This window comes from Bos taurus, chromosome 2 (genome assembly GCF_002263795.3).
Source record: "Bos taurus isolate L1 Dominette 01449 registration number 42190680 breed Hereford chromosome 2, ARS-UCD2.0, whole genome shotgun sequence".
In the NCBI taxonomy this organism is placed as follows: domain Eukaryota; kingdom Metazoa; phylum Chordata; class Mammalia; order Artiodactyla; family Bovidae; genus Bos; species Bos taurus.
The window spans coordinates 112,068,324-112,093,349 of record NC_037329.1 but is presented as its reverse complement, the minus strand read 5'-3'; the positions used below and the strand labels follow the sequence as shown (position 1 = coordinate 112,093,349).

The 25,026-nt window shown below is 42.4% G+C and overlaps 2 protein-coding genes across 3 annotated transcripts in view; one reads left to right on the top strand and one right to left on the bottom strand.

Annotated features, from left to right (window-relative positions):
* SERPINE2 (serpin family E member 2) overlaps nt 1–5,587 on the top strand; it is a 70,936-nt gene extending 65,349 nt beyond the window's left edge. The window contains 3 exon segments of one of the 2 annotated variants that reach the window (NM_174669.2): nt 456–542; nt 3,583–3,666; nt 4,823–5,587. In NM_174669.2, coding sequence (NP_777094.1) covers nt 456–542; nt 3,583–3,666; nt 4,823–4,860 — 209 coding nt within the window. In that variant the 3' untranslated portion in view covers nt 4,861–5,587. 2 annotated transcript variants of the gene reach the window in all.
* Nucleotides 5,588–16,436: 10,849 nt separating this feature from the next.
* Nucleotides 16,437–24,385, bottom strand: MRPL44 (mitochondrial ribosomal protein L44). Its single transcript, NM_001046321.2, is given in 4 exon segments — nt 16,437–16,983; nt 17,820–17,998; nt 21,901–22,369; nt 24,190–24,385. Coding segments are annotated over 4 exon segments (999 nt in total). The 5' UTR covers nt 24,369–24,385; the 3' UTR covers nt 16,437–16,811.
* Nucleotides 24,386–25,026: the final 641 nt, after the last annotated feature.

Genomic DNA, 25,026 nt, shown 5'->3' with positions numbered 1-25,026 from the left:
ACAGTGACAGTCACCCTACACCCTTCCATCATGGGGACTGTCAGAAGTCACTTCCTCTGACACTTCTTTGTTTTGATTTTTGGGTTTTTTTTTAATTTATTTTTAATTGAAGGATAATTGCTTTACAATATTGTCTTGGTTTCTGCCATCCATCAACATGCATCAGCCATAGGTATACATATGTCCCTCCCTCTGGAACCCCCTCCAACCCCATGCCATCCCTCTAGGTTATCATGGTTTGAGCTCCCCGCGTGTCATACAGCAAATTCCCACTGGCTATCTATTTTACATATGGTAATGTATATGTGGCCATGCTACTGTCTCAATTCATCCCACCCTCTCCTAGCACCTTTTAAGGACTGAAACTTGCCATGGCTTCAAAATTACTTCTCTCACCCAACCCAGTGGCCTGCATATCAAGCAAATGCTGTTTCTGTTTTATTTTCTGGAAACAGGGTCAGAAAACCTTCATGTTTCTCACATCTTGCAAAAAGCAAAAATCGAAGTCAGTGAAGATGGAACCAAAGCTTCAGCAGCAACAAGTAAGTAAGCCCTGGGTCTCGGGGCTGGGAGCAAGTACACCCAGTTCCTTCATCAACTCAGCTACTGTGTCCTGAGCCGCATTTCTAGCCAGGCATTGCGGGTTGACCTCGGGAGACAGTGGTGAATTTGGGGAAACCCGCGTCCGTGAAGCTCAGGGTCTGTTACATTATGGAAAGTACTTCAGTAGAAATTCCTCCAGGACAGGGGTCAGCAGACCTTTTCCGTCAAGAGCTGGATGGGACCTAGTTTATGATTTTGTGGATTGTACAGGCTCCCTCTCCACTTCTCAGCTCTGCCTTTGCAGTGTGAAAGCAGCATAGACCGACTTACAAGCAAATAGGCACGGCTGTGTGCTAGTACGTCTTTCTTCATAAGAACAGGACCCCTCAGACTTGACCTAAGGGTGGTGCTTAACTGACACCCCTGCCCCCACTCTCAGATGGATCAAGCATATTGTGGCTTCTTACTGGCAGTAAAGCCCCATCTTCATATTGAAACACAAAATACTAGCAACTACTAATAGGAAAATAGCCAATTGAGTCTATCTAGGACCAAGTGAAGAATTAGCAAGCAACTGTTGAATTCTGGCAGGATTGCTCCGCAGCCTTCCTCGATAATTAGAACTTCCACATTTGCTTTCTCCTCAATGGCTCATACAATGAAGGAGAAAACAGAACAGTCTTAGGTTGGTTTTTGTACCCCCTAATTATCCATATGAAATTGGATGAATAGATCTGGCCAAACTCTGTGAACTCATAAACTGACTGTCTTAGCTTTACTTGTAACTGGGTCAAATATTTCTGGTCATTAAAATGTACCATTTGTACTCAAAATAGACCCTTTATTGCTTTTCTAGAATAAACATTTAATTTTTATTTCCTTAAAATAACATTTAAAACAAAGAGCTAGAAAGTGACATCTAAATTTTGCCAAAGTTATTGAGAAGTGTTGCCAATTAGTACTGTCAGGACCACCTACGTAAGTTGCAGGGCCCCGTGCTAAATGAAAACATGGAGCCTTTTGTTCAAAACTTACTAAGAATTTCAAGGACTTCCCTGGTGGTCCAGTGGCTAAGACTGTGCTCCCAATGCAGGGGGCCTGGGTTCAGCCCCTCCTCAGGGAACTAGACCCCACACGCCACAACTAAAGATCCTGCATGCCACAGCTATGACCCAGTACAGTCAAATAAGTAAATAATACTTAAAAAAAAAAAAAAACAATTTCAAATCAACATCCACAAAGCACTAGACCAAGTATACGGCCACTGTGAGTGTGGGGTCCTGTGACGGCCCAGGTCACATGCTCCTGAAGCCAGCCCTGCTGTGTTAGTCTGCTAGGACTGCCATGGCAAGCTACCACAGAGTAGGCGGCTTAAGCAAAAGAAATTTACCTCTCATTTCTGGAGGCAGAAGTCCAGTATCAAGGTGTTGTCAGGGTCGGTGTCTCCTGAGGCCTTGCTCCTTGGCTTGCAGACGGCCACCTGCTCGCTGTATCCCCCCCATGGCCTTTTCTGTCTGTTCACATCCCTGGCCTCTCATTCTCTTCCTGTAAGGGCACCAGTCCTGTTAGATTCGAGCCCTACCTTCACGGCCTCATTTAAACTTAAAGCCTTCCTGGGGCTTCCCTCGTGGCTCAGTGGTAAAGAATCTGCCTGCCAGTGCAGGAGACACAGGTTTGATCCCTGATCCAGGAAGATCCCACATGCCATGGAGCAACTAAGCCCGTGTGCCACAACTACTGAGCCTGTGCCCTGGAGCCTAGGGAGCCAAACCCACTGAAGCCCTTGTGCCCTGGAGCCTGTGCTCCCCCAAAATAGAAGCCACCTCAATGAGAAGCCTGCGTACTGCAACTAGAGAAAAACCTGAGCAGCAACGAAGACCCAGCACAGCCAAAATAAAGTTTTAAAAATTTGAAAATAAACTTAAAGACTTCCCTAAAGACCCTGTACGCAAATACACTCACACTTGGGGCTAGGAATTCAGCAGACAGATTTTGAGGGATACAGTTCAGTCCATATCTCTTACTGACTCTTGCTTTGATTGTAATAACCCTAGGTTGAGTTTGTCTAAGCATAGCTACAGCTGTTACCCTTACAACATCAAGCCCAAGTTATTAAGGCTTCCCAGGGGTTTGAGGAAGAATACTGGGCCATTGCAGCAAGCATGGGGCAGTTATGCCAGGTATCCACCCTTCTGCAAGGCCTTATCACTGGCTTATTAGATCAAAACTACCATTGGGAAACAGGGCAGAGGAAACGTGTCTAAGACCATAAGCGTAGATACGTTTGCTTCCAGTGTCCGCACCAGATGAGCTGAACAGCAGCGTCAGGCAGTAGGCCCCAGATGAGCAGTCTACACTGCCAATATGAAGAAAGTCTAGATGATGAGCCCTAGGGAGAAGGCACAGACAAAATGGATAAGTGAGCTGGTCCTTGGTACCAAGAAAGGATCTGGATAGGCCAGAAGGACCAGGGGCCAGGCCTCAGCTAGGTAGATGGTATGAATGAAGCACAGTTCATGGTAACAGTGAATGTGCGTTGGGTGCTTATTAAGTGGCAAACACTGTTAAAGGACCCACCTGCCTATGCAGGAGGTGCATGAGACACAGGTTCAATCTCTGGGTCTGGAAGATCCCCTGGAGGAGGAAATGGCAACCCATTCCAGTATTCTTGCCTGGGAAATCCCATAGACAGAGGAGCCTGGTGGGCTACAGTCCATGGGGTTGCAAAGAGTCAGACACAACTGAGTGACTGAGCACATACACACACATTGTTCTAAGAGCTGTCATATGTTTCAGTTCATCCTCATAACAGCGCTACCTGGAGTAAGCATGGTTTTTAAAGGAGATGGGCTTGTGTGAACTAAATGAGGCAGATTGGAAAAGGCCTGGCCCATGGTGGCTGTGCCGTCAGTGGTGACCACAGGGCCTGTTGTTTCACGGCCAGCCTCTGGGACAGGAATGATGTCCTGCCTTGAATTACATGCTGCCTTTGCTGGCCTCATGCTGGGTGTACAATGGGTTTTCCTTTTCTTCCTGCAGCTGCAATTCTGATTGCAAGGTCATCACCTCCCTGGTTTATAGTAGACAGACCTTTTCTGTTTTTCATCCGACATAATCCTACAGGTGAGTGATTGCCTTCTCCCATTGTTCTGTAGCTGTGAGTTAACTCCAGCAGTGCAGCTTTGAATCCCTCTGCCATGTGTCAACAAGTGCCAACGCTTTGAGTCATGTAACTGCCCCCTTTGCAGAGAAAGGAGAATCAGACTGTTTTTACATGGTGTGATGGCATCTCTCAAACACAGGATTTTAGGTTTTGTCTCTTTGCTTTTTTTTTTTAAAATATCTGAAGAGCTCTGCAGTCCTTTGGGGCTTTTTGACATCTGCTGACTTTTTATTTTAAATAAATGCAATTAGGTAAATTTTTCAGGAAGCTACATGTCCTCAACCTTTATAAGGGCACCCTGCTGTTATGACCTGAGAATTGTTAGTTCAGTCAGTCTTAGCTCCGTGAGTCATGGCTTCAGAGCTGGCACTGTCTTTTAGCTTCATCTTTAAAGTTAGCATAACAGTAATTCCTACCTCTTAGTACAGTTATGAAGAATAATTAAGACTGTCTTTGTAAAGAGGTTGTCTTCATGTTGGTACAGAGTAGAAACTAACATATTCTAGCTTTTATTCTGCTTTTGATCGATAACCTAAGCTGCCTCCTATCCTTTTATCTCATTGCACTTTAATCATTATAATTAGTATGCTCCTGAGCCAAACAGTCCAAATGGGAGCCTCTAGCCACACGTGAGACTTAGCTTTTTAACTTTAATTAAAATGAAGGGCTTCCCAGGTGGCTCAGTGGTAAAGAATTTACCTGCCAATGCAGGAGACTTGGGGTCAATCCCTGGGTTAGGGAGATCCCCTGGAGAACAAGTGGCAACCCACTCCAGTATTCTTGCCTAGAAAATCCCATGGACAGAAGAGCCTGGCAGGCTACAGTCCATGGGGTTGCAAAGAGTTGGACGTGACTTAGTGACTAAACAACAATTGAAATGTAATTTAAAATTCAGTTTCTTAAACCACATTTCAAAGGCTTAATAGCCACACGTGACCAGTGCTACCATATTGGACAATGAAGATGCAGACCACTCCCATCACTGCAAAAAGTTCCATTGGATAGCATTGCTTAAGAGCAGTGGGGTTAAAGACAGCCCAGAAACCTCCCCTTAGATATATCTTCCATCTTATCTGAAGGACTAGAGTTATGTATTGTTACCTTTTAATTCTCTAGGTGCTGTCTTATTCATGGGGCAGATAAACAAACCCTGAAGAATATACGGAAGGAACCATGCAAAGCAAAGACTACTTTGCTATGAAGAAAAGACTCCTTTCCTACATCTTTCCTAGTTCTGTTAAATATTTTTGTACATGACTTTCTTTTTCAAAACTAGTTCTTAGGTTCAGAGACTCAATGATGCAGCATTTCTGTTCTGGGAAGTCTTAAGTGGGGTAAAGGGCAGGATGGTGGAACACTGTACTGAGAAATGAATAGAAAGGTTTCAAAATGTCTAAAAGATTCTTTAAACTACTGAGCAGTTACCTAGGTTAACAACCCTCTTGAGTATTTACTGTCCAGTTCAGGATTTTTGTTTTGTTTTGTTTATATGTGTGGCTTTTCAGAAAAATTTAATCAGTGTGATGGGGGAGGGGAAAAAAAGGACATTTTATGGTAGCTTTTACTTTTATATGAAAAAAATATTATTGGCCTTTTAAAAAATTTTTTGGGTCTCATCCAAAGTCTTGAAAGTAATCTTGCATTACTTTGGGGGTAGAAATAGTGAAATCTTTAGCTTCTTTGTGTGTTTTTGTTGTTGTTATTTTATATAATGCATGTATCCACTAAAATAAAGTTTAAAAAACTAATGTCTTGCTAGACAAGGTTTGCTGTTGTGCAGTGTGCCTGTCAACTACTGGTCTGTACTCTTTGGATTTGCATTTGTGTATTTTGTACAAAGTAAAAATAAAGTGTTATGAGTAGTAAAAAAAGAAGAAGAAGAAGAAAAAGCCATTTCTCTGCTATTTGAAAATACAACAAAAGAAACAGCCTTTTAAAAATACCTCAGTCTCTTCTAATAAACCTTTGCACTTAGGCAAACAGCAAAAAAAACCCCTGGCCTTCCCATCCCTCACCTAAATCTGGCAGTCACTGTTCCTGCCCCAGCACCTCCCCAAATCTCCCTTCCAGTGCAGGAGAAACAAGAGACCTGGGTTCAATCCCTGGGTGGAAAAGATCCCCTGGAGGAGGGCATAGCAACCTACTCCAGTATTCTTGACTGAAGAATTCTGAGGATAGAAGAGCCTGGCAGGCTACAGTCAGTGGGGTTGCAAAGAGTCGGATGCAACTGAGTGACTTAGCATAGCACACACAGTTCAGTCGCTCAGTCATGTCTGACTCTTCTCGACCCCATGGACTGTAGCACGCCAGGCCTCCCTGTCCATCAATAACTCCCGGAGTTCACCCAAACTCATGTCCATTGAGTCGGTGATGCCATCCAACCATCTCATCCTCTGTCATTCCCTTCTCCTGCCTTCCATCTTTCCCAGCATCAGGGTCTTTTCTAAGGAGTCAGTTCTTCGCATCAGATGGCCAAAGTATTGGAACTTTAGCTTCAGCATCAGTCCTTCCAATGAATATTCAGGACTGATTTCCTTTAGGATCGACTGGTTTGATCTTTCAATTCAAGGGACTCTGAAGAGTTTTCTCCAACATCACAGTTCAAAAGCATCAGTTCCGGGGAACCACTATCACAGAGAAATCCTGTCTCTAATTTCAGATAGGGTTCCTCAGGCCAGGGCTGAGGCTTCCCAGCAAAGGTAGGGAGGGGTTTGGTAGCAAGAGCAGAAGGAAATTACTCGGTGAACAGTGGCTGTTTCATTTTTGATGATAGGCTAGAACGCTTGTTTTTCAAAGCAAGTTTTTGTGGATTTTTTCTTTGTCTGTTGTGTTTTTGGAAAACTCATCACAATTCTAAGTTTACCTTTTTTTTGTTTGTTCTATTAATTTTCTAGAGATTTGGGTACCCTTATCTAAATAAGAATAGTTTGTATTCTAAATAAGAATAGTTTGTAAGAACAGTAGTTATCAAAAACTACTTTTTTTTTTAAACCTATTAGCTCTATTCCTCTCCTTGTACATTAAAACCTCACATTCAGCTCTTCACCAGTTTGTTGTTTACAATTATTTGTCAGATGGACTGAGTCTTGCTGTTTGCAACTATTTAAATGTGGATACCTTGATTGTTAGGGCTTCCAGGTGGTTCAGAGGTAAAGAATCCACCTGCCAAGCAGGAGCTTCGGGTTTGACCCCTTGATTTGGGTAGATCCCCTGGAGAAGGAAATGGCAACCTTCCCTAGTATTCTCTAGCTACTGTCCATGGGGTCGTAAAGAATCGGATGTGACTCAGCAAGTGAACAATAACAACCTTGATTATTAACCAAGAGAGAAGGGAAAAAGGAGACAATTGTTTTCCTGATTTAAGTGTAAATGCCAAAGAATTATTTTGAATGGTTACCTAAGACCACTTGTATTCTAGCAAACATGCTAGTATAGTTCAGTTCAGTTCAGTTCAGTTGCTCAGTCGTGTCCGACTCTTTGCGACCCCATGAATCGCAGCATGCCAGGCCTCCCTGTCCATCACCGACTCCCAGAGTTCACTCAGACTCACGTCCATCGAGTCAGTGATGCCATCCCGCCATCTCATCCTCTGTCGTCCCCTTCTCCTCCTGCCCCCAATCCCTCCCAGCATCAGGGTCTTTTCCAATGAGTCAACTCTTCACATGAGGTGGCCAAAGTATTGGAGTTTCAGCTTCAGCATCAGTCCTTCCAGTGAACACCCAGGACTGATCTCCTTTAAGATGGACTGGTTGGATCTCCTTGCAGTCCAAGGGACTCTCAAGAATCTTCTCCAACACCACAGTTCAAAAGCATCAATTCTTCGGTGCTCAGCTTTCTTCACAGTCTCATATCCATATATGACCACTGGAAAAACCATAGCCTTGACTAGACGGACCTTTGTTGGCAAGGTAATATCTGCTTTTGAATATGCTATCTAGGTTGGTCATAACTTTCCTTCCAAGGAGTAAGCGTCTTTTAATTTAATGACTGCAATCACCATCTGTAGTGATTTTGGAGCCCAGAAAAATAAAGTCTGACACTGTTTCCACTGTTTCCACATCTATTTCCTATGAAGTGATGGGACCAGATGCCATGATCTTAGTTTTCTGAATGTTGAGCTTTAATATATTTGTATATCCTCTCTTTTTCATTTTATCCTCTCAACTTACTCATCTTTAGCCCTTCCTCCTGTTGACCTAAAACATGTAGAATGCCATGGTATGGCATTCAGCAAAGATGGGTTTATTCAGGATAGGCAGAGAATTACAATTTGGGATATGCAACTGCGGTGAGAGGAGTACTATCTACACCCGTGGCAAGAGAAGGAAATGCTTTTATAGAGGAGAACAGGAAGTTGAGGAGCTGTGATAAAAAGGGTTCATGGCTTCCCACTGGCTGACTCCTTGCCAGAAAAGAAAAGTATTTTTCTTTGTTGGGCTCATCTGTCTTCACAGGTGTGAGAGCTCCCCCTTCTGGTCACCAGTTTCTATTGCAGTTTCTATTAACATTTTTATTTTTTAGGTTTTTATTTTTTATTACTTTACAATATTGTACTGGTTTTGCCATACATCAACATGAACCCACCACAGGTGTACACGTGTTCCCCATCCTGAACCACCCTCCGACTTCCCTCCCCATCCCATCCCTCTTGGTCATCCCAGTGCATCAGCCCTGAGCATCCTGTATCATGCATCGAACCTGGACTGGCGATTCGTTTCACATATGATAATACACATGTTTCAATGCTATTCTCCCAAATCTTCCCACCCTCGCCCTCTCCCACAGAGTTCAAAAGACTGTTCTATACATTTGTGTCTCTTTTGGTGTCTCGCATACAGGGTTATTGTTACCTGCCGGAGCCGGCCGGCGGTGAGGAGCTCCACTCATGGCAAAGGTCATGAGGAAGGAGGCTCGGCATACGCAAAGGCGGGATCGAGCCTCAGGAGTCCCCCTGGAAATTCTCGAGCATCTACCCCTAAAACCAGAGTCTGACTACTTTCTGCTTTGTGCTCTCACCTACACCTCTGACTTTACGGGGGGCTGTCCCCCACTACCTCTCTCTGAAAAAAAGAGTTAACTTACAGCTCCAGTTAATAAAGTTCCTGGGTGTGATAGTGTTTCAACCTACAAACTCCTTTGGAAGTCCTCTAGCCTGCCTGAACAGGTTTTTCCGGCCACATGTGATTGCTCAGAGCCTCCCAACCGTGAGAGGCATGAGATGTTCTAAACTGTCTAAATACAGATTCCTTTGAGCAGTTAAAAGATTGATTAGAAATTGTATTGGTGAAGGGTTTTTCACTTGTTGGGCCAATGTTTGCTGCTAAGTCTCCATATCCCTTACCTGCTGTGTCCCTGGCAGTGTATTGATTAATATGATTGGTGTAAGTAATAGCTTTAATGTTTGTAACCTTGGACCCTTGAGTTAATTCTTTTTCTTGTTATAGCCCACCACACCTTTGCCCTATAGGAATGCAACTTTAATGCTTTTGGAGGGTGGCACCTGACTAATCACCTTTAGAGAAAAATAAGTTTTCTGAAGAAAGAGTCTTAAAATGTTAACAGGCCTCTGGGCCAGAAGATGATGCAAATCACCTAAGCTTTTGCATATGATAAGTTTGCAGGAAGAAAGCCTGGCTTGCTGCATGACTCTACCCCTTCCCCCATTATCCTCTATGCATAACTTAAGGTATAAAAACTACTTTGGAAAATAAAGTGCGGGCCTTGTTCACCGAAACTTCGTCTCCCCATGTCGTTCTTTCTCTCACCTTCTGGCTGAATTATTCAGCCTCTTTTCTCCACTGAATTTCCTCACTGAGCTATCCTTATTTAATCACTCTTTATATCTTTAATTAACATTTAAATAAGCTGTTGTTTCCTGATCGCCGATGCCGTCTCCCCTTCGAAACCCCTGGATCCATCGGGGCTGGACCCCGGTAGTTACCATCTTTCTAAATTCCATATATATGCGTTAGTATCCTGTATTGGTGTTTTTCTTTCTGGCTTACTTCACTCTGTACAATAGGCTTCAGTTTAACTTTTTTTATACTCCAGTCAATACCCAGTTTCGATCCTGGCTGACTCCTGTGCTTGTGCTTAGTTGCTCAGTCATGTCTGACTCTTGTGACCCCATAGACTATAGGCCCTGCAGGCACCTCTGTCCATGGAGATTCTCCAGGCAAGAATACTGGGTGGGTTGCCAAGCCCTTCTCCAGGGGATCTTCCCAGCCCAGAGAGCTGATTTGTAAAACTTGTTTATAATTCCTGGATTTAGGGGGAAAGTTCATCGAATTATTTTTCTAAAGTTCAACTTTTATCTTTTGATACACTTAGTAGGTCTGAAGACCTTGCCTTCAAATGATAACATTTATGAAAACTTCGAAGGAAACGAATACATTTAAAATACAGAGATTGCCACAAATATGACAGACCTGGGGTAAAAGATTATATTTGCTGTGCTGTTTTGATTTATAATAAAAATATATATATACAGTATTTGTTCCTCATCCCAGCTTCTGGCACAGAACTCCCAAAACCCTTGGAATGTCTTAAGTGAGAAGCACAGTAAAGGTGCCTTTTGTTATGTTAATATGTTAAAATAACTTGCAGCTCCCAGGGATGGGGACTGGTCATGAGGAATACCAACCATCTGATTCGGGGGCCCCACACCCCAACCTCGGGCTGGGGGGCTGGCTAGAGGTTCTATCAGTCACTGATGGCCAATGATTTCACCAATCATGCTTATGAAACCAGGTGGCTCAGTGGTAAAGAATCTGTCTGCCAGTGCAGGAGATGCGAGTTCAATCCCTGGGTCAGGAAGATGCCCTGGAGAAGGAAATGGCAGCCCACTCCAGCATTCTTGCCTGGGAAATCCCCTGGACAGAGGAGCCTGATGGGCTACAGTCCTTGGGGTTGCCAAGAGTCAGACCCAACTTAGCAACTAAACAGCAGCAACAGCAGCAGGTTATGACATGAAGTCTCTGTGAAAACCCAAGATGACGGCTTGCAGAGCTCCTGGATTGGTGAACTCAACAGTTGAGATACAGGGAGGGCACCATGCTCCTTGAAAACTCCTTGCCCTTGCCCTTCCCTCAGCCCTTGCCCTATTGGTCTCTTCCATCTGGCTGTTCTTATGTCCTCTTATAAGAAACCAGTAATCTAGTAAATGAAATATTCCTCTGCATTCTGGGAGCTGCTCTGGCAAATTTATTGAACCCAAGGAGAGGTCATGGAAACCTCTCATTTATAGCCAGTGGGTCAATGGCAACCTGGGCTTGCACTTGGCATGTCAAATGGAGCAGTCTTATGAGCCCTTAATCTGTGGAATCTGATGCTCTCTTCAGGTGGGTAGTGTTGGAATTGAGTTGAATTGTAGGACTCTCAGCTGGTGTGGGGAAAACCCCCGCACAAGCTGGAACTGGGTATCAGAATCTTTATTTGCTATGTAGATATTTGAGCAAACAATTCTTATGTGGATTAGATGTCACATTGAAGTTGGACAGGAGATTGGCTGCGATTTCCCTAAGGTCACAAAATGGTAAACTTATGGAAAAGTGGAGATCAACAACCAGGAAACTCACTCCTTGGACACTTAATGAGATGGGGATTTCAATTCACCTGAGACACAATGGAAAAAGAGTGGGCACTGACCCAAATAAGTTGAAAGTGCTGTCTTGTCAGCCTTTGAGTCTTTGTCCTGAAAAGGAAATGATGACAGATGACCTGAAAAAAATGCCAATCATTTTTACAAAAAGACACAAAGGAGTGGCTTTTGTCCCTGTAGCTCTTTGTTTTTCTGAAAATTAAAAACTGAAGGACACCTGAGCTCCACACTGAAGGACCTAAAAACTGAAAGAGGAAGGGTGGAGTTTGCTGGGAACAAGCGGAGTAGCTGTGATTGGTGGTGACTCCCTAGGAGAGGTGAGGTTTTTTGTAAGCTGATGGCCGATTGCTATGTCCTTGACGTCCTGTGATGCAGAAAGACACTGTGTCCTACCAAGAGTCCACTTTGTCCACTTTGGACGGCCAAAGGGTAGACAACACCACTGGCTAAGCTCCATTTCTTTCAAGATTCCCCAAACTGTACCTCTCACACTCACTGAAATCTTGAAGAAAAAAGGAGGCAGTTGTGATTTAAAGGAGGAATTTGCTAAATGAGAAACCAGTACTCTACACAATACCAGGTACATTGTTGCTTGCAGATTAAATTACTGTATATGAGGTAGCAAAATGTAAACAAGTTTTTTTAACTTCTTAATGCTGTACCTCTTTCATCTAAAGTTTGTAATCCTGGGTCTTCCCTGGTGGTCCAGTGGTTAAGACTTTGCCTTCTAACGCAGGGGGTGCATTCCCTGATTGAGGAACTAAGACCCCATGTGCCTTGGGGCCAAAAAACCAAAACATAATTATTGTAATGAGTTCAATAAAGACTTTAAAATGGTCCACATTAGAAACAAAGTTTAATAAAAAATAACAAAAAACTTTGAAGTTTATAATCCCATCTGCAGAAGGTAAAGAGAAGACTGGAGGCCTTCATGCTTGTCCCTCTTGGACAAAAAGCAATCCCAGGATCAAAACCTGAGCGGCAGGTTGTCAGGAGCCTGACCTAATGGTGATCGTTGTTGTTAGTCTGAGGGTTGTGCTGTTTTGACTGCATTTGCCTCATTAACTGTATTGTCTGCTGATAAATATCTCTTACTGACATGTTGTCTTGCTGTAGAGACGCTGATACCAATAGTTTATGTAAAGGAAGTGTCATCAGAGAGTCAGGTAGACCTTCCTCGTCTAACTAGAAATGTCCTTCTCCAGCTGACAATGTCCTCATTTCTCTTCTCTTCTCCAAAACTCATTAAAATAAAGTCACAGGTTCACTGTGCAATTTTACTGCACAACAGATAGGTTAAAAAAGTGTTCTATGAATACTCAAATAATGGGTTCCTCCTCAATTGAAGGGGAATAAACTAACGTATTCCATTTTCTCCATCTCAGAAAATTTTCTCAAAACCCTTACTCTTTGGTCGTTAGTGAGACCTAACAGGTAGCCAGGTTATTGAACAAGAGCCCATGAACACTGAGTGGGAAGCACAGATACTACTAATATCAAGAAAGCTTGCTTCTTTCAGGAGCCTGTGTGCTTGTGGTTATGATTTTTGACTGCATGCATTTTTTTTCTTGGAAAAATTGTCCTCAGTTTGCAAGATTCAATTCAGTCTAGCAATCAGCCTTGGTATCCCAGAAAGAACTGTGGCTTTCGAATGCTCTGAGAAGCAACAGAAGTTGTGAACCATGGTTCTAGAATCTAGCGACCATGCTGGAGGGCTTCACCAATGGAGACGACTCAGGGATCTGCTGAAGGGAAGAAAAAAGGTGGGCCTGAAGATGCAGAGGTGTGCAGCATGCTGCCTGCTGGGCATCCTCAAGGGGCTGCCTGCAGCTGGGGAAAGCTGTGAGCTGGACCCCACCCTTCCCTACCCCCACGAGAAGGATGGCAACATCTGGTGTCAAGACGGACAGTGTCCCTTGCTTCTGCAGTGCATTTTCTTCCATCATAAAAATGAGGAGGAAAGAATAACAAGAAGGGGCCAAAAAAAGAAGAAAAAAAAGGTCTTTTGAACATATTATCTATGACAACCCTTAAATTTTCACTTTTCTAGTAAAGATAAAAAGAGCTCCAAACATTGGCTCTTTCATCAGAAGTAAATTGCTCAGAAAAGGCGAGCTCGCAGAAGAGAGCTGTAAGAGGTCTAGAAAAGTCATATTTCACTATAATTCTATGTAATAAGTCTTTCCTGTTTGGGGAGAAAAGTGTTCCCCCTAATGTTACTTTGCATGCTACTAATACTTCACTGAGAAGTAGGGTTAGAACACCATCTTGTGGCCAAAATCCCTAAAATGCTGAGCACTAAAAAATAGTCTCGTTTGTTTCATTCCTAACTAGGATAAAAGTTTGGGGGGAGTTTTTTTGCCTTTTTTAAAATTAAAGTGTAGTTGATTTACAATGTTGTGTTAATTTCTGTTGTACAGCAAAGTGACTCAGTTATCCACATACATACATTCCTTTAATATTCTTTTCCGTTTTGGTTTATCCCAGAATACTGAGTACAGTTCCCAACAGTAGGACCTTGTTTATCGATTCAATATGTAATATAGAAGTTCCAGTCTATTCCTCTCCCATCCCCACTGGCAACCACAAGTTTGTTCTCTTTATCTGTGAGTTTGTTTTTGTTTCATAATTACATTCATTTGTGCCATATTTTGGATTCCACATATAAGTGATACCATATGGTATTTTTTTCTGACCTACTTCACTTACTATAATGTATAGTTGCAGAGATAGTTTTTACTAATATTTCACTTCCTTAAAACCACATGATACTTTTGAGAATAATATGCCCTATTTTATATATGTATATAATAACATATGAACTATAGTAAAAAAAAATAAGGCTTAGATAACTGAGTCTATAGACATCAATATTACACTTTTGGATAAGGAACTTTTTTGGGGCTGAGGAAACTGGAGGATGGGAGTGTCTGAATTTCAAAGTAAATGACTTCAACATCTTTCTTCTCCAGTACCAAGGTTTAGTCAGTGCTTTCATATGCCACCAACTTCCCACGGTTATAACGACTGTCTTCTCAACATGGACTAAACATCAGTCAAAAAGGGGTCCTGGAATGGTCACTGAGTGCTCTTGGGTACAGTCCTTTGGCAACACCCTCATACCCACATGGTCCTCTTGCTCACACATCAAACTTCTGTAATACTTACTCTCATATAGCAAATTAAGTAGTCGTTCAAGTTGGTCCCAAGTGTCAAGCTATTTCACATGGAAGGGCGAGAGTGTATTAATTGTCTTCTACATTCTAGTTCATGGTATTTTGATTGGTGCTTTTTAAAGGTACCGGCTTCTCTGGTGTTTCAGATGGTAAAGAATCTGCCTGCAAAGGAGACCCAGGTTCAATCCCTGGGTCGGAAGATCCCGAAGAACGATTGGCTACCCACTCCCAGTATTCTTGCCTGGAGAATTCCATAGACAGAGGGGCCTGGCAGGCTACAGTCCACAGGGTCGCAGAGTCGGACACGACTGAGCAACTAACGCCACACTGCTGCTGCTGCTGCTAAGTCACTTCAGTCGTGTCCGACTCTGTGCGACCCCATAGACAGCAGCCCACCAGGCTCTCCGTCCCTGGGATTCTCCAGGCAAGAACACTGGAGTGGGTTGCCATTGCCTTCTCCAACGCCACACTACAAAGTAGTTTTTATGAACTAGAGACCTAGACTTGTTGCACGTGTAACCCTAAAAGCATTCAAGGATTAGCAGATTGAAAAACCTAAGGGTGAAGATAATTCCCCTCCAAACTTGTAGATTACGGTCCTGCAAACTGCCCTGAGCAGGAGAAATATATCCATAGAATTTACAGAGAAGGAAAGGATTACTCAGAAAAAAAAAAAAGGATTACTCAGTTTACAACTAAGTTCTCCAAAGACTTTTGGGAAAAAATATTCAACTAAATAAAACTAGAACATTGGTCTAGCACATGCTGGATGAGAAGTGGTTGGAGGACACATACCATCTTTTGCTTCCCAGAAACTTTTTATATAGTATCTCTTTTCTCCTATGTTGTCAATGAGATACTTGATGTATTTACTTGTGGATGATACGTTTAAGGGTACCATTTCACTATTGGGTTTGGTCCTCTATCCCTGTGCTGAATTATTAGAGGAGTTGGAATTACTCTCAAAAGAAAGATGAAAGAGTTTACACTTAACCTAACCAATCCAGCCAACTAGGTAATTCTCAAACTCCCCTTCGAAAGCAGTCTCTGTGTTAGCTGTCATAGCTATAAGTCTTCTTTTTTCACCTTGTTTAGTCGCCAAGTTGCATCCAACCCTTTGCGACCCCTAAAGTCCACTGGGCTCCTCCATCCATGGGATTTTCCAGGCAAGAATACTGCAGTGGCTTGCCGTTTCCTTCTCCAGTAAGTCCTCCTAGATGATATTAAGTCCGCTTTGAAACTGCTTGCCTGAGACTGGTTAGGAGTTTCAAAGATTCTTCATCTTCCTTTACAAAAAGATTTCATGGCAAAAAGTGTTACCAATTTAAACATTTTACCTCTTTTCTATTCTCAACTCCCACTTTTCTTGTTAACTTCTGGGGAGTGACTGCTGGCAGACTAAAACTGAAAATTATTACTGTTGCCAAAAAGTTTAAAAGAAATAAAGGGAATTTGCAGTAGGAAGATTACTGAATTAAATACAAAAGATTAAAGAATCAGAAACACACACTCTTAAGATGTGTCTTCTACTGAATTAACTGTGTAGAAATATTTAAGAGCTGTGCTTGGGACATGGTCACCATGATTATGGAATACTAAATTGATAAATACATACTTTATTTTTCCATTAGCTTCAACATTTTAATCTGCTTTTGATTTTCATGTTTTATTTTGAAAGCATAAAATGTACATCCCTGCCATTCATTTTATAGAAATTAAATAGCTATGAAATTAACTTGCATACAGAATTTTAAACCGAGGCTTCTCTCACCATGGACCACAGGCTCTAAGAACACAGGCTCAGTAGTCGCCACCTAAGTTATCGTAAATGCCTAATTGTTATAATCAGCACCTTACATTTCTAAAAGTTAAGAGTTATAACTATTTTAGCTAAAACTGTATTAGAGAGGCAGGGTTCACTAATCTGGGTAAATCAAATTAAGCTACAAGGAAATACATGAAGAATAACTTTTTTTAATTGGCATTACAGCAAACTTCATGTAAAACATACAAATTATGATACTTCAAAGTCAGAAGGGAATAAAATACACCTAACTGTACAATTTAAATACAATAATAAGATGAAGAATTTGAGTTAAAATTTATCAGGAAAATACCAAAAGATCAAAAGATTTTTGACAGAACAAAAATGACTAAAAAGAAAATAAAAGAAGTGACCTGATAAACATTTGTTCAATCTTAGGAACTCAGTATGAGGAATAAGACATATTTCTTTACAATTTAAAAAACGTCCAGCTTGGATCATCTTTTGACGTTTGTTAGTCTCGCTGTTTTGCTCACAAGTTTCAGGCTGCACATCTCTGGCTGGCTAGCTGGCGGCAATGGTCTTCTCTGCTCTCATAGGCTCTTTGGGCCTAGAGTAGTCCCAGGGCTGGCGATTCTCAGTGAACCCGTAGAGTTTCCTAAGTGCCACTCGAGCAGCTTCTTCTTCTGCAACCAGTACCGTCTCCCCAGGGCCTTCTGCAATCAGCTTTTTATCACTAGGGAAAAAACCCAACAATAGCCTGAAATTACACGGTGCATCATAAAACAAAGCACACAGATCAGTTTTCCCTGGTCTAATTTTCGCAGCAATATTCACCAAAACTATCAGAAATATCGTGCCTTTTCTTTTCTTTCTACCAGCAGTGTATGAACTGCTGATGAAGGATGCGTTTAAAGCTTGCCAATCTGATAAGCAAGAGCATCTCATTTTGCTTTGCCCTTCAATTAAAATTAAAGATGCAACATCTTACACCACCATCAATTTTCTCCTTTGCAATGTCTTCCACTGTTTTTATACCTATGAAGTCCTACATCATATAAAATCAGAAAAATATTTACCTAAATTTTAAAAGTCATCGTAAATATTTTCATAGTTTACACTTAACACTTCTATCCACCTGAAATCAACCTGAGGCAGGTCGACTGTTACTAAGAAACCTAAAAGTTCTCAGCATGGGCTGACTTATTTTGATGGGCAACGTTCAATTTCTTTTTCAGTTCTAGGCTCAATTTAAGCTGTTACAAGTGTGGACTGGGGTTAAATCTCTATTACAAGTCAAATTTTTTTTAAAGAAATGTTTAGATTAGCAGGATACTCTATGAGATTTCCATCGTAAATGGTTGGTTAACAAAAGCTACAATTAGCAAACCACAGATTACCTACCTTCCCCTAAGGATGACCAGCAGGAAAGGAAGTAGTTAGTGACTAGATCACAAAGGGAATGAGGTTTTCAAAAAATCCTTTAATGCAATTCGAGGTTTATTAAAGAACTGTGAAAAGTCAGTTTTTAAGACTTCTGATCAATATTATAAAGATTAAAATGTTACTAACCAGTATAAGCCAACAAAATACACAGGCAAAGCTGTGGTGCTTCCAGATTGCCTAGTGAGTCTAGATTCAGGAACTGAAATATTCCTTTTCTTCAGTTCTTGTACCAGTAGCCCCATGGGATTTATTATCTTCCAAATCTCAAAGAGTTCTTTTCCTGTCATTTGAGTAATTAAGAAGTCCTGCATATAAAAACATAATTTATACATTTAAATTAGTATAAGGAAAATAAGGACCATAATTTAAAGTTCACTTCTAACAGAAACTTTAAAATTTAATGCGATTAAAAGGTATGAGCTAGTATGTATTCGGTTGACCAAAAAAGTCCATTTGGGTTTTTCCATAAGATGTGACAGAATAACCTAAAGAAACTTTTTGGGCAACTCAATATAAAATAAATAAAGTACAAGCGTATGTTGTACAGTAAAGGGAATATGCTCCTCAAGGTTTCTTCCTGGAATGACCTTCTTGGGGCAAATGTCACTTCTCTAAAACTTCCCTAACCCTGCTGGAAATAGTAGTTGCCTCCCCTGAGTTCCCTCTACACTTTATAATACCTGAGGGCACTGTCCACATTCTACTCTCTCTGCCTATGAGCTGTGAGCAAAGACTGAATCCTATTAAACTCTGGTTCCAGTGCTTGGCACAGTGCCTGGCACACAGGAAACAATAAATATTAGGTGAGCAAATGAATGAAGTAAGACCATTCAAACCAGTCAGTTCCACTATGGAGAGTGGCTGTCCTCACACTATACCACTAACACAGTAAGTTCTACTATGGGAGATGTCACAGCTCTTGACTGAGAAGTAAGATATTTGAATTATCTATCTCTTTGAGGATCTATAGACTTCCCTGGTGGCTCAGACAGTAAAGCGTCTGTCTATAATGCGGGAGACCTGAGGATCTATAATTGGAACTGTCAACAGAGGCACTAAAATATGGTAAACAAGTATTTCCAAAATGGTCTCATGACTACCCTGTGAAAATTTCAAAATGGTGACCAAAAATTGTTTAGATAGTTCTAAGATTCTACATAAGCTATAGTGATTGGGAGAGAATGGAAATCAAGGGAGGATTTTGTTAGAATTTCTTTATAAAAAAATGTTTAATTGCAGGGGAAAGAGGGGGCAAGCGAGGCTTTCCTTTTCACCTCAGGCCTGCTGCTGCTGCTGCTGCTAAGTTGCTTCAGTCGTGTCCAACTCTGTGTGACCCCATAGACGGCAGCCCACCAAGCTCCCCCATCCCTGGGATTCTCCAGGCAGGAACATTGGAGTGGGTTGCCATTTCCTTCTCCAATGCAGGAAAGTGAAAAGTGAAAGTGAAGTCACTCAGTCGTGTCCGACTTTTAGCGACCCCATGGACTGTAGCCTACCAGGCTCCTCCATCCATGGGATTTTCCAGGCAAGAGTACTGGAGTTGGGTGCCATTGCCTTCTCCTAGAGGGCTTCAAAGGGTCCCCTGGCCTCCGAATGAGGCAATGGATGTTCAGTCAACTGGCAGTCAACAAACACTCCCGCTTAAGGCGACAGTCTGGCAGAAGTTACCTGCAGTAATGGGGCCGAAGTCTGCACCTGATGTCAGGGGTACAAAAATCCTTAAGACCTGAGGTGGGATTCATAGCAGGGATGTCATTTTGAAAGGAACCCTATCCAGAAAACTAGAAGCTGACAGCCAATGCCCACATGAAGGTACATGGTTGTAAGGTTCCAGCTGGGAACAAAATGCTCACTAGTGTCTGTTTAAACAGTGAGCAGACTCAGAAAGCACTAAACCAGCTTTCAGCCATCAAGTCAAGTAAACACCTTCTGCCTTCCCTTCCTTCTATTTCCCTCAGCTCCATCTCCAGAGGTGTCAGTTAAAAACCTGCTTCCGTAAGACAGACAGACAGGTAAGTCCTGGCTGGAAAGTTGGAAGGGAGACCTTAACTCTGAATGAAGTCTGAGTGCTGGTTAATGCAAGTATCCTTCTTGATCAAAATGATCAGATCAACTTAGTGTCAAAACTAAATACATAGATTCCAACAGTAAGGGAAACTGGTTTAAAACAACTAATTTCAAAGGCCTGAGTCAAGACTCTTTTTTGTGACTTGAAGTGATTGCCTGGACTATCCATTATGTAAGAAAGACCAAAACTCATGTTTTCATCCAAAAGCAAAGAATAAAACTTCTCCCAATTGACAACTTCTAAAAGGACAGTGGAGTTAAATCATACCAATTACTCAAGTATTTTAATTAGGCAAGCTACTGGCTAACAAGGAATTTGGTGTATATAATGAAAGTGTTACTCACTCAGTTGTGTCTGACTCTTTGCAACCCCATGGACTGTATCCCGCCAGGCTCCTCTGTCCATGGGATTTTCCAGCCAAGAATACTGGAGTGGGTAGCCATGCTGATCCAGGGATTGAACCTAGGTCTCCTGCATTGCAGGGGGATTCTTTACCGTCTGAGCCACCAGCAAAGCCCATAATAGGGACTCAGAAATCCAAGACTGTATGACTCAGAAAAGCAGAATAGCAGCTGGTACTTAAGCAAGGAGCTGCCAAACCACACTAGGCCCTCCAGCGGTGTGCTTTGGACTCATTCACTCACTAAACTCCTGAGCCTCTACTGTGCAGGCACTACCCTTGTCCCTTAGGATGTAAAGCTAAAAACATGGCTTGCAGTCCTGCCATGACGTAAACACTAAATTTAATATTTAATTCACCTCTAATTATTCAAGAATAATTAAGATACTATCATAAAAATAATTAAGATACTATCATAAAAAGCTTTTTTTAGAAAAGGCAGAGGAACCAGAGATCAAATTGCCAACATCTGTTGGATCATTGAAAAGGCAAGAGAATTCCAGAAAAACATCTACTTCTGCTTTATTGACTATGCCAAAGCCTTTGATTGTGTGGATCACAACAAACTCTGGAAAATTCTTAAGGAGATGGGAATACTAGACCACCTGACCTGCCTCCTGAGAAATCTGTATGCAGGTCAGGAAGCAACAATTAGAACTGGACATAGAACAACAGACTGGTTCCAAATAGGAAAAGGAGTACATCAAGACTGTATATTGTCACCCTACTTATTTACATGCTTATTTTACATGCAGAGTACATCATGTGAAATGCCGGGCTGGATGAAGCACAAGCTAGAATCAAGATTGCAGGGAGAAACATCAATAACCTCAGATATGCAGATGACACCACCCTAATGCCAGAAAGCGAAGAGGAACTAAAGAGCCTCTTGATGAAAGTGGAAGAGGAGAGTGAAAAAGTTGGCCTGAGGCTCAACATTCAGAAAACTAGGATTATGGCATCTGGTCCCATCACTTCATGGCAAACAGATGGGGAGACAGTGGGAACAGTGATGGACTATTTTTGGGGGGCTCCAAAATCACTGCAGATGGTGACTGCAGCCATGAAATTAAAAGATGCTTGTTCCTGGAAGAAAAGTTATGACCAACCTAGACAGCATATTAAAAAGCAGAGACATTACTTTGCCAACAAAGGTCCATCTAGTCAAAGCTATGGTTTTTCCAGTAGTCATGTATGAATGTTAAAGTTGGACTAAAGAAAGCTCAGCACCGAAGAATTGACGCTTTTGAACTGTGGTGTTGGAGAAGACTCTTGAGAGTCCCTTGGACTGCAAGGAGATCCAACCAGTGCATCCTAAAGGAAATCAATCCTGAATATTCATTGGAAGGACTGAATGCTGAAACCTGATACCAAGAACTGACTTCTTGGAAAAGACCCTGATGCTGGGAAAGATTGAAGGCAGGAGGAGAAGGGGATGACAGAGGATGAGATGGCTGGATGGCATCACCATCTCAATGGACATGAGTTTGAATCAACTCCAGAAGTTGGTGATGGATAGGGAGGCCGGGCGTGCTGCAGTCCATGGAGTCGCAAAGAGTCAGACACAACTGAGTGACTGAGCTGAACTGATAAAAAGCTTTAGGTCTTTCTCAGTTTGGATGAGGAGAATAATTCACATGTAACCTGCCAAGGTCATAGCACAAAGAAGTAAAGTACAAAAAGAAATGTTTCTTTCTACCTCAAGCATGTTCCAGCATGTGCAACTAACAATCACCTACCCTGATGAAGAGTGAAGTCCTCTCGGGTCCACTGCTGTGTAGCAGGGCTCCAATCACTGCAAAGAAAGTCTGCCGTAACACAGCTGGGGGGACAGGGAAGTCCGCACTCAACGTCAACTGCTCCACTGCCAAGTTCCTAGCCACGTGACACACAACTTCCTCACCGGTGAGATAGTCAACCAGACTTTTAACGCCTTCAGTGGGCAAGTCTGGGAACGCGTCCTCAAAAAATTGCGTGAGGCATGTCTGTGAAAAAGATGTCCCTTGTTCAGATAGTTCTTGATTATCTTTGAGGTTCAGAAGAACAGCTTCCTTCTCTATACCAAGTTTTTGGCGTTTGGCCTCCTCGCTTTTAATATAGCAGCTATTAACAAATGCAGTTTTGAGAAGATCTAATGAAAAAGTTTCCTGTAACCGAGGGCCAAATGCTTGTATTTCAGCATGGTAATCCCAGTTGGGCTTCTCCGAACTGAAAATGTAAAACAGAAGACAGTAAGAGATAATAAAGAGAACAAGATGTTGCTGTAATGCAAACATTTCTCGTTGTGATGCAATTTTATTTAATTATATAAAATTTTAGAAAATTATAGAAAATTTTAAAATGAAGATTGAGCTTCATTTTAATTCCAGAATCTGATTTTCTAAAAATTACTTACGTCAGCTGATTACTTGTGGTCCTCTGCTGGATTAATTGTCCCTCTGAGTCAACTGCCACATCAAAGCAGTTCATCAACAGCGACTAAGACCTTAGCCTCACTTTTAGGTTCTACTGTTATAACCACGGAACTGTGCTTTATACTTACACATGAAACACAAATTATAATGTCATATGTTCAAGTCATAAACACTAAGTATATTATAGTTATCTTGTATTTCATTATTTTAAGATTTGGAAGCATTCAGTGAAAATTAGCAACAAAATCTAGTTATCAATATTGTAAGTAGGTTAAAACTTCACAATCATTCTCAAGAACGACTAAAAGGTCTTTTAAAAACTAAAGACAATAAACCAAAAATAAAACTCTCAAGTAAAAAGGGGCTGCAAAAAGATCTGGGTTGTAAGTCATTAAGATATATATAATCTATATAATATATAAAGTTTCTAACAACTATTAAAGCCTGAAATGACTAACCTCACTATAACCAAATGCAGATTAAGAAGGAACACTATTTTACTATTGTTTTTAGGAAACAACTTAATATTCTGTGTTGAAAAAATATAGAACTATGAACATATATATTCCTACCAGGTGTATAAACTAGATCGGCTTTTTTGGGGGGAGGGCAATATTAAAATAGCTATCAATTTTCATACTAAATTTCCAAAGGAGCAGTAACTTCAAAGCTATTCGGTGTTACATCGGTTGTAAGAGCAACAGTAACTCAAACACCCATCAAACGGAGCCATCAAAGAGTGAGGTGCATCTATTTGTACGACCACGACACACGTCAAAGAAACATTATTTAAAAAAATGCAAAACCTCACGTATAAGGGGATCTTTTCTGGAGTTACATAAAGATCTGAGGGTCTTCCTACCAGACTTTCCACTAGCAGAACAAGATTAATAATGGCAAAAACCTAAAGCCCAAACTGTTTTCCCTTTCCTCTGGATAGTGGACTTGTGATTGTGTACTTTTTCTTGCCCTATATCGCAATACTGTTTTGTGCTTTCCTCCCTCTTGTCCGTACCCAAGGAATTCTGAGGCAGCAATACAAAGGGGCTAAAACACCCAAGCCCGGGTATAGTTTACCCTCTGCTGCTGCTGCTGCTACTGCGTCGCTTTAGCCCACCAGGCTTCCCGTCCCTGGGATTCTCCAGGCAAGAATACTGGAGTGGGTTGCCATTTCCTTCTCCAATGCATGAAAGTGAAAAGTGAAAGTCAAGTTGCTCAGTCGTGTCCGACTCTAGCGACCCCATGGACTGCAGCCTACCAGGCTCCTCCGTCCATGGGATTTTCTAGGCAAGAGTACTGGAGTGGGGTGCCATTGCCTTCTCCGAGGTTACCCTCTAGCTGGCCTTATTTCTCACAAGTTTCAGTCTACAGGACTCCAAATAGGAGTTCCAAGAGCGTCGGGGGCAGCCATGAGCCCAACTCCTCAGCAGAAATGTATTCCCTTTACCTCCGCCACGCGTCCACGACCCGTGGGTGTCTCTATCGCACAACTAGGGTCAGGCCAGGAGCAAACGAGCGATGAGCATCCCTACCCGCCACCCGGCCGAAGCCGCGGGGAAGCGCGCCCCGGCTCCAGGACCGCCACCCCTAACCTCTTTTCCCGGTGGCTCCTACCGGCGTACAGGCGGCGGCGGGCACCGGAGCAGGCGCCACCGCTCTAACTCCTTCTGGAACCGGAAAGCGGCGCGAAATCCCTTCTTCACTCCCCGAACAGGCGGGATGAGAGTGAGGCCGGCCGTTGCCAGGAGGCAACGGGGACCTCGCAGCAGCAACCTCGTCAGGCCGGACGCCATTGCACCGGAGAAAGCAATGGAGGGCGGAAAAAGGAGAGCCGGAGTAGTGTCACGGTAACACAGTTCCCCCGGAAACCAGGAGACGCGGGAGAGGCGGGGGCTGAGCCAGCGCCCGGTGGGTGGGGGCCAGTGGGGGTGTTTTAGTGGGCATGCGCAAACGTTGGATTTTTGTTGTTGTTGTTGTTTTGTTTTGTTTTGTTTTGTTTTCCCTCAGTTCAGTCCAGTGGCTCATTCGTGTCTGGCTCTTTGCCAACGAACCGTCTCATCCTCTGTCGTCCCCTTCTCCTGCCTTCAATCTTTCCCAGCATCAGGGTCTTTTCCAAAGAGTCAGTTCTTTGCATCAGGTGGCCAAAGTATTGGAGCTTCAGTTCCAGCATCAGTGGCTCCAGTGAATATTCAGGGTTGATTTTTTTGTAGGATTGACTGGTTGAATCTCCTTGCAGTCCAAGGGACTCTCAAGACTTTTCCAACACCACAGTTCAAAAGCATCAATTCTTCAACATCCAGTCTTCTTTCTGGTCCAACTCTCACATCCATACATGACTACTGGAAAAACTATAGCTTTGACTAGATGGACCTTTGTCGGCAAATTAACTTCTCTGCTTTTTAATATGCTGTCTAGCTGGTCATAGCTTTTCTTTCAAGGAGCAAGCATCTT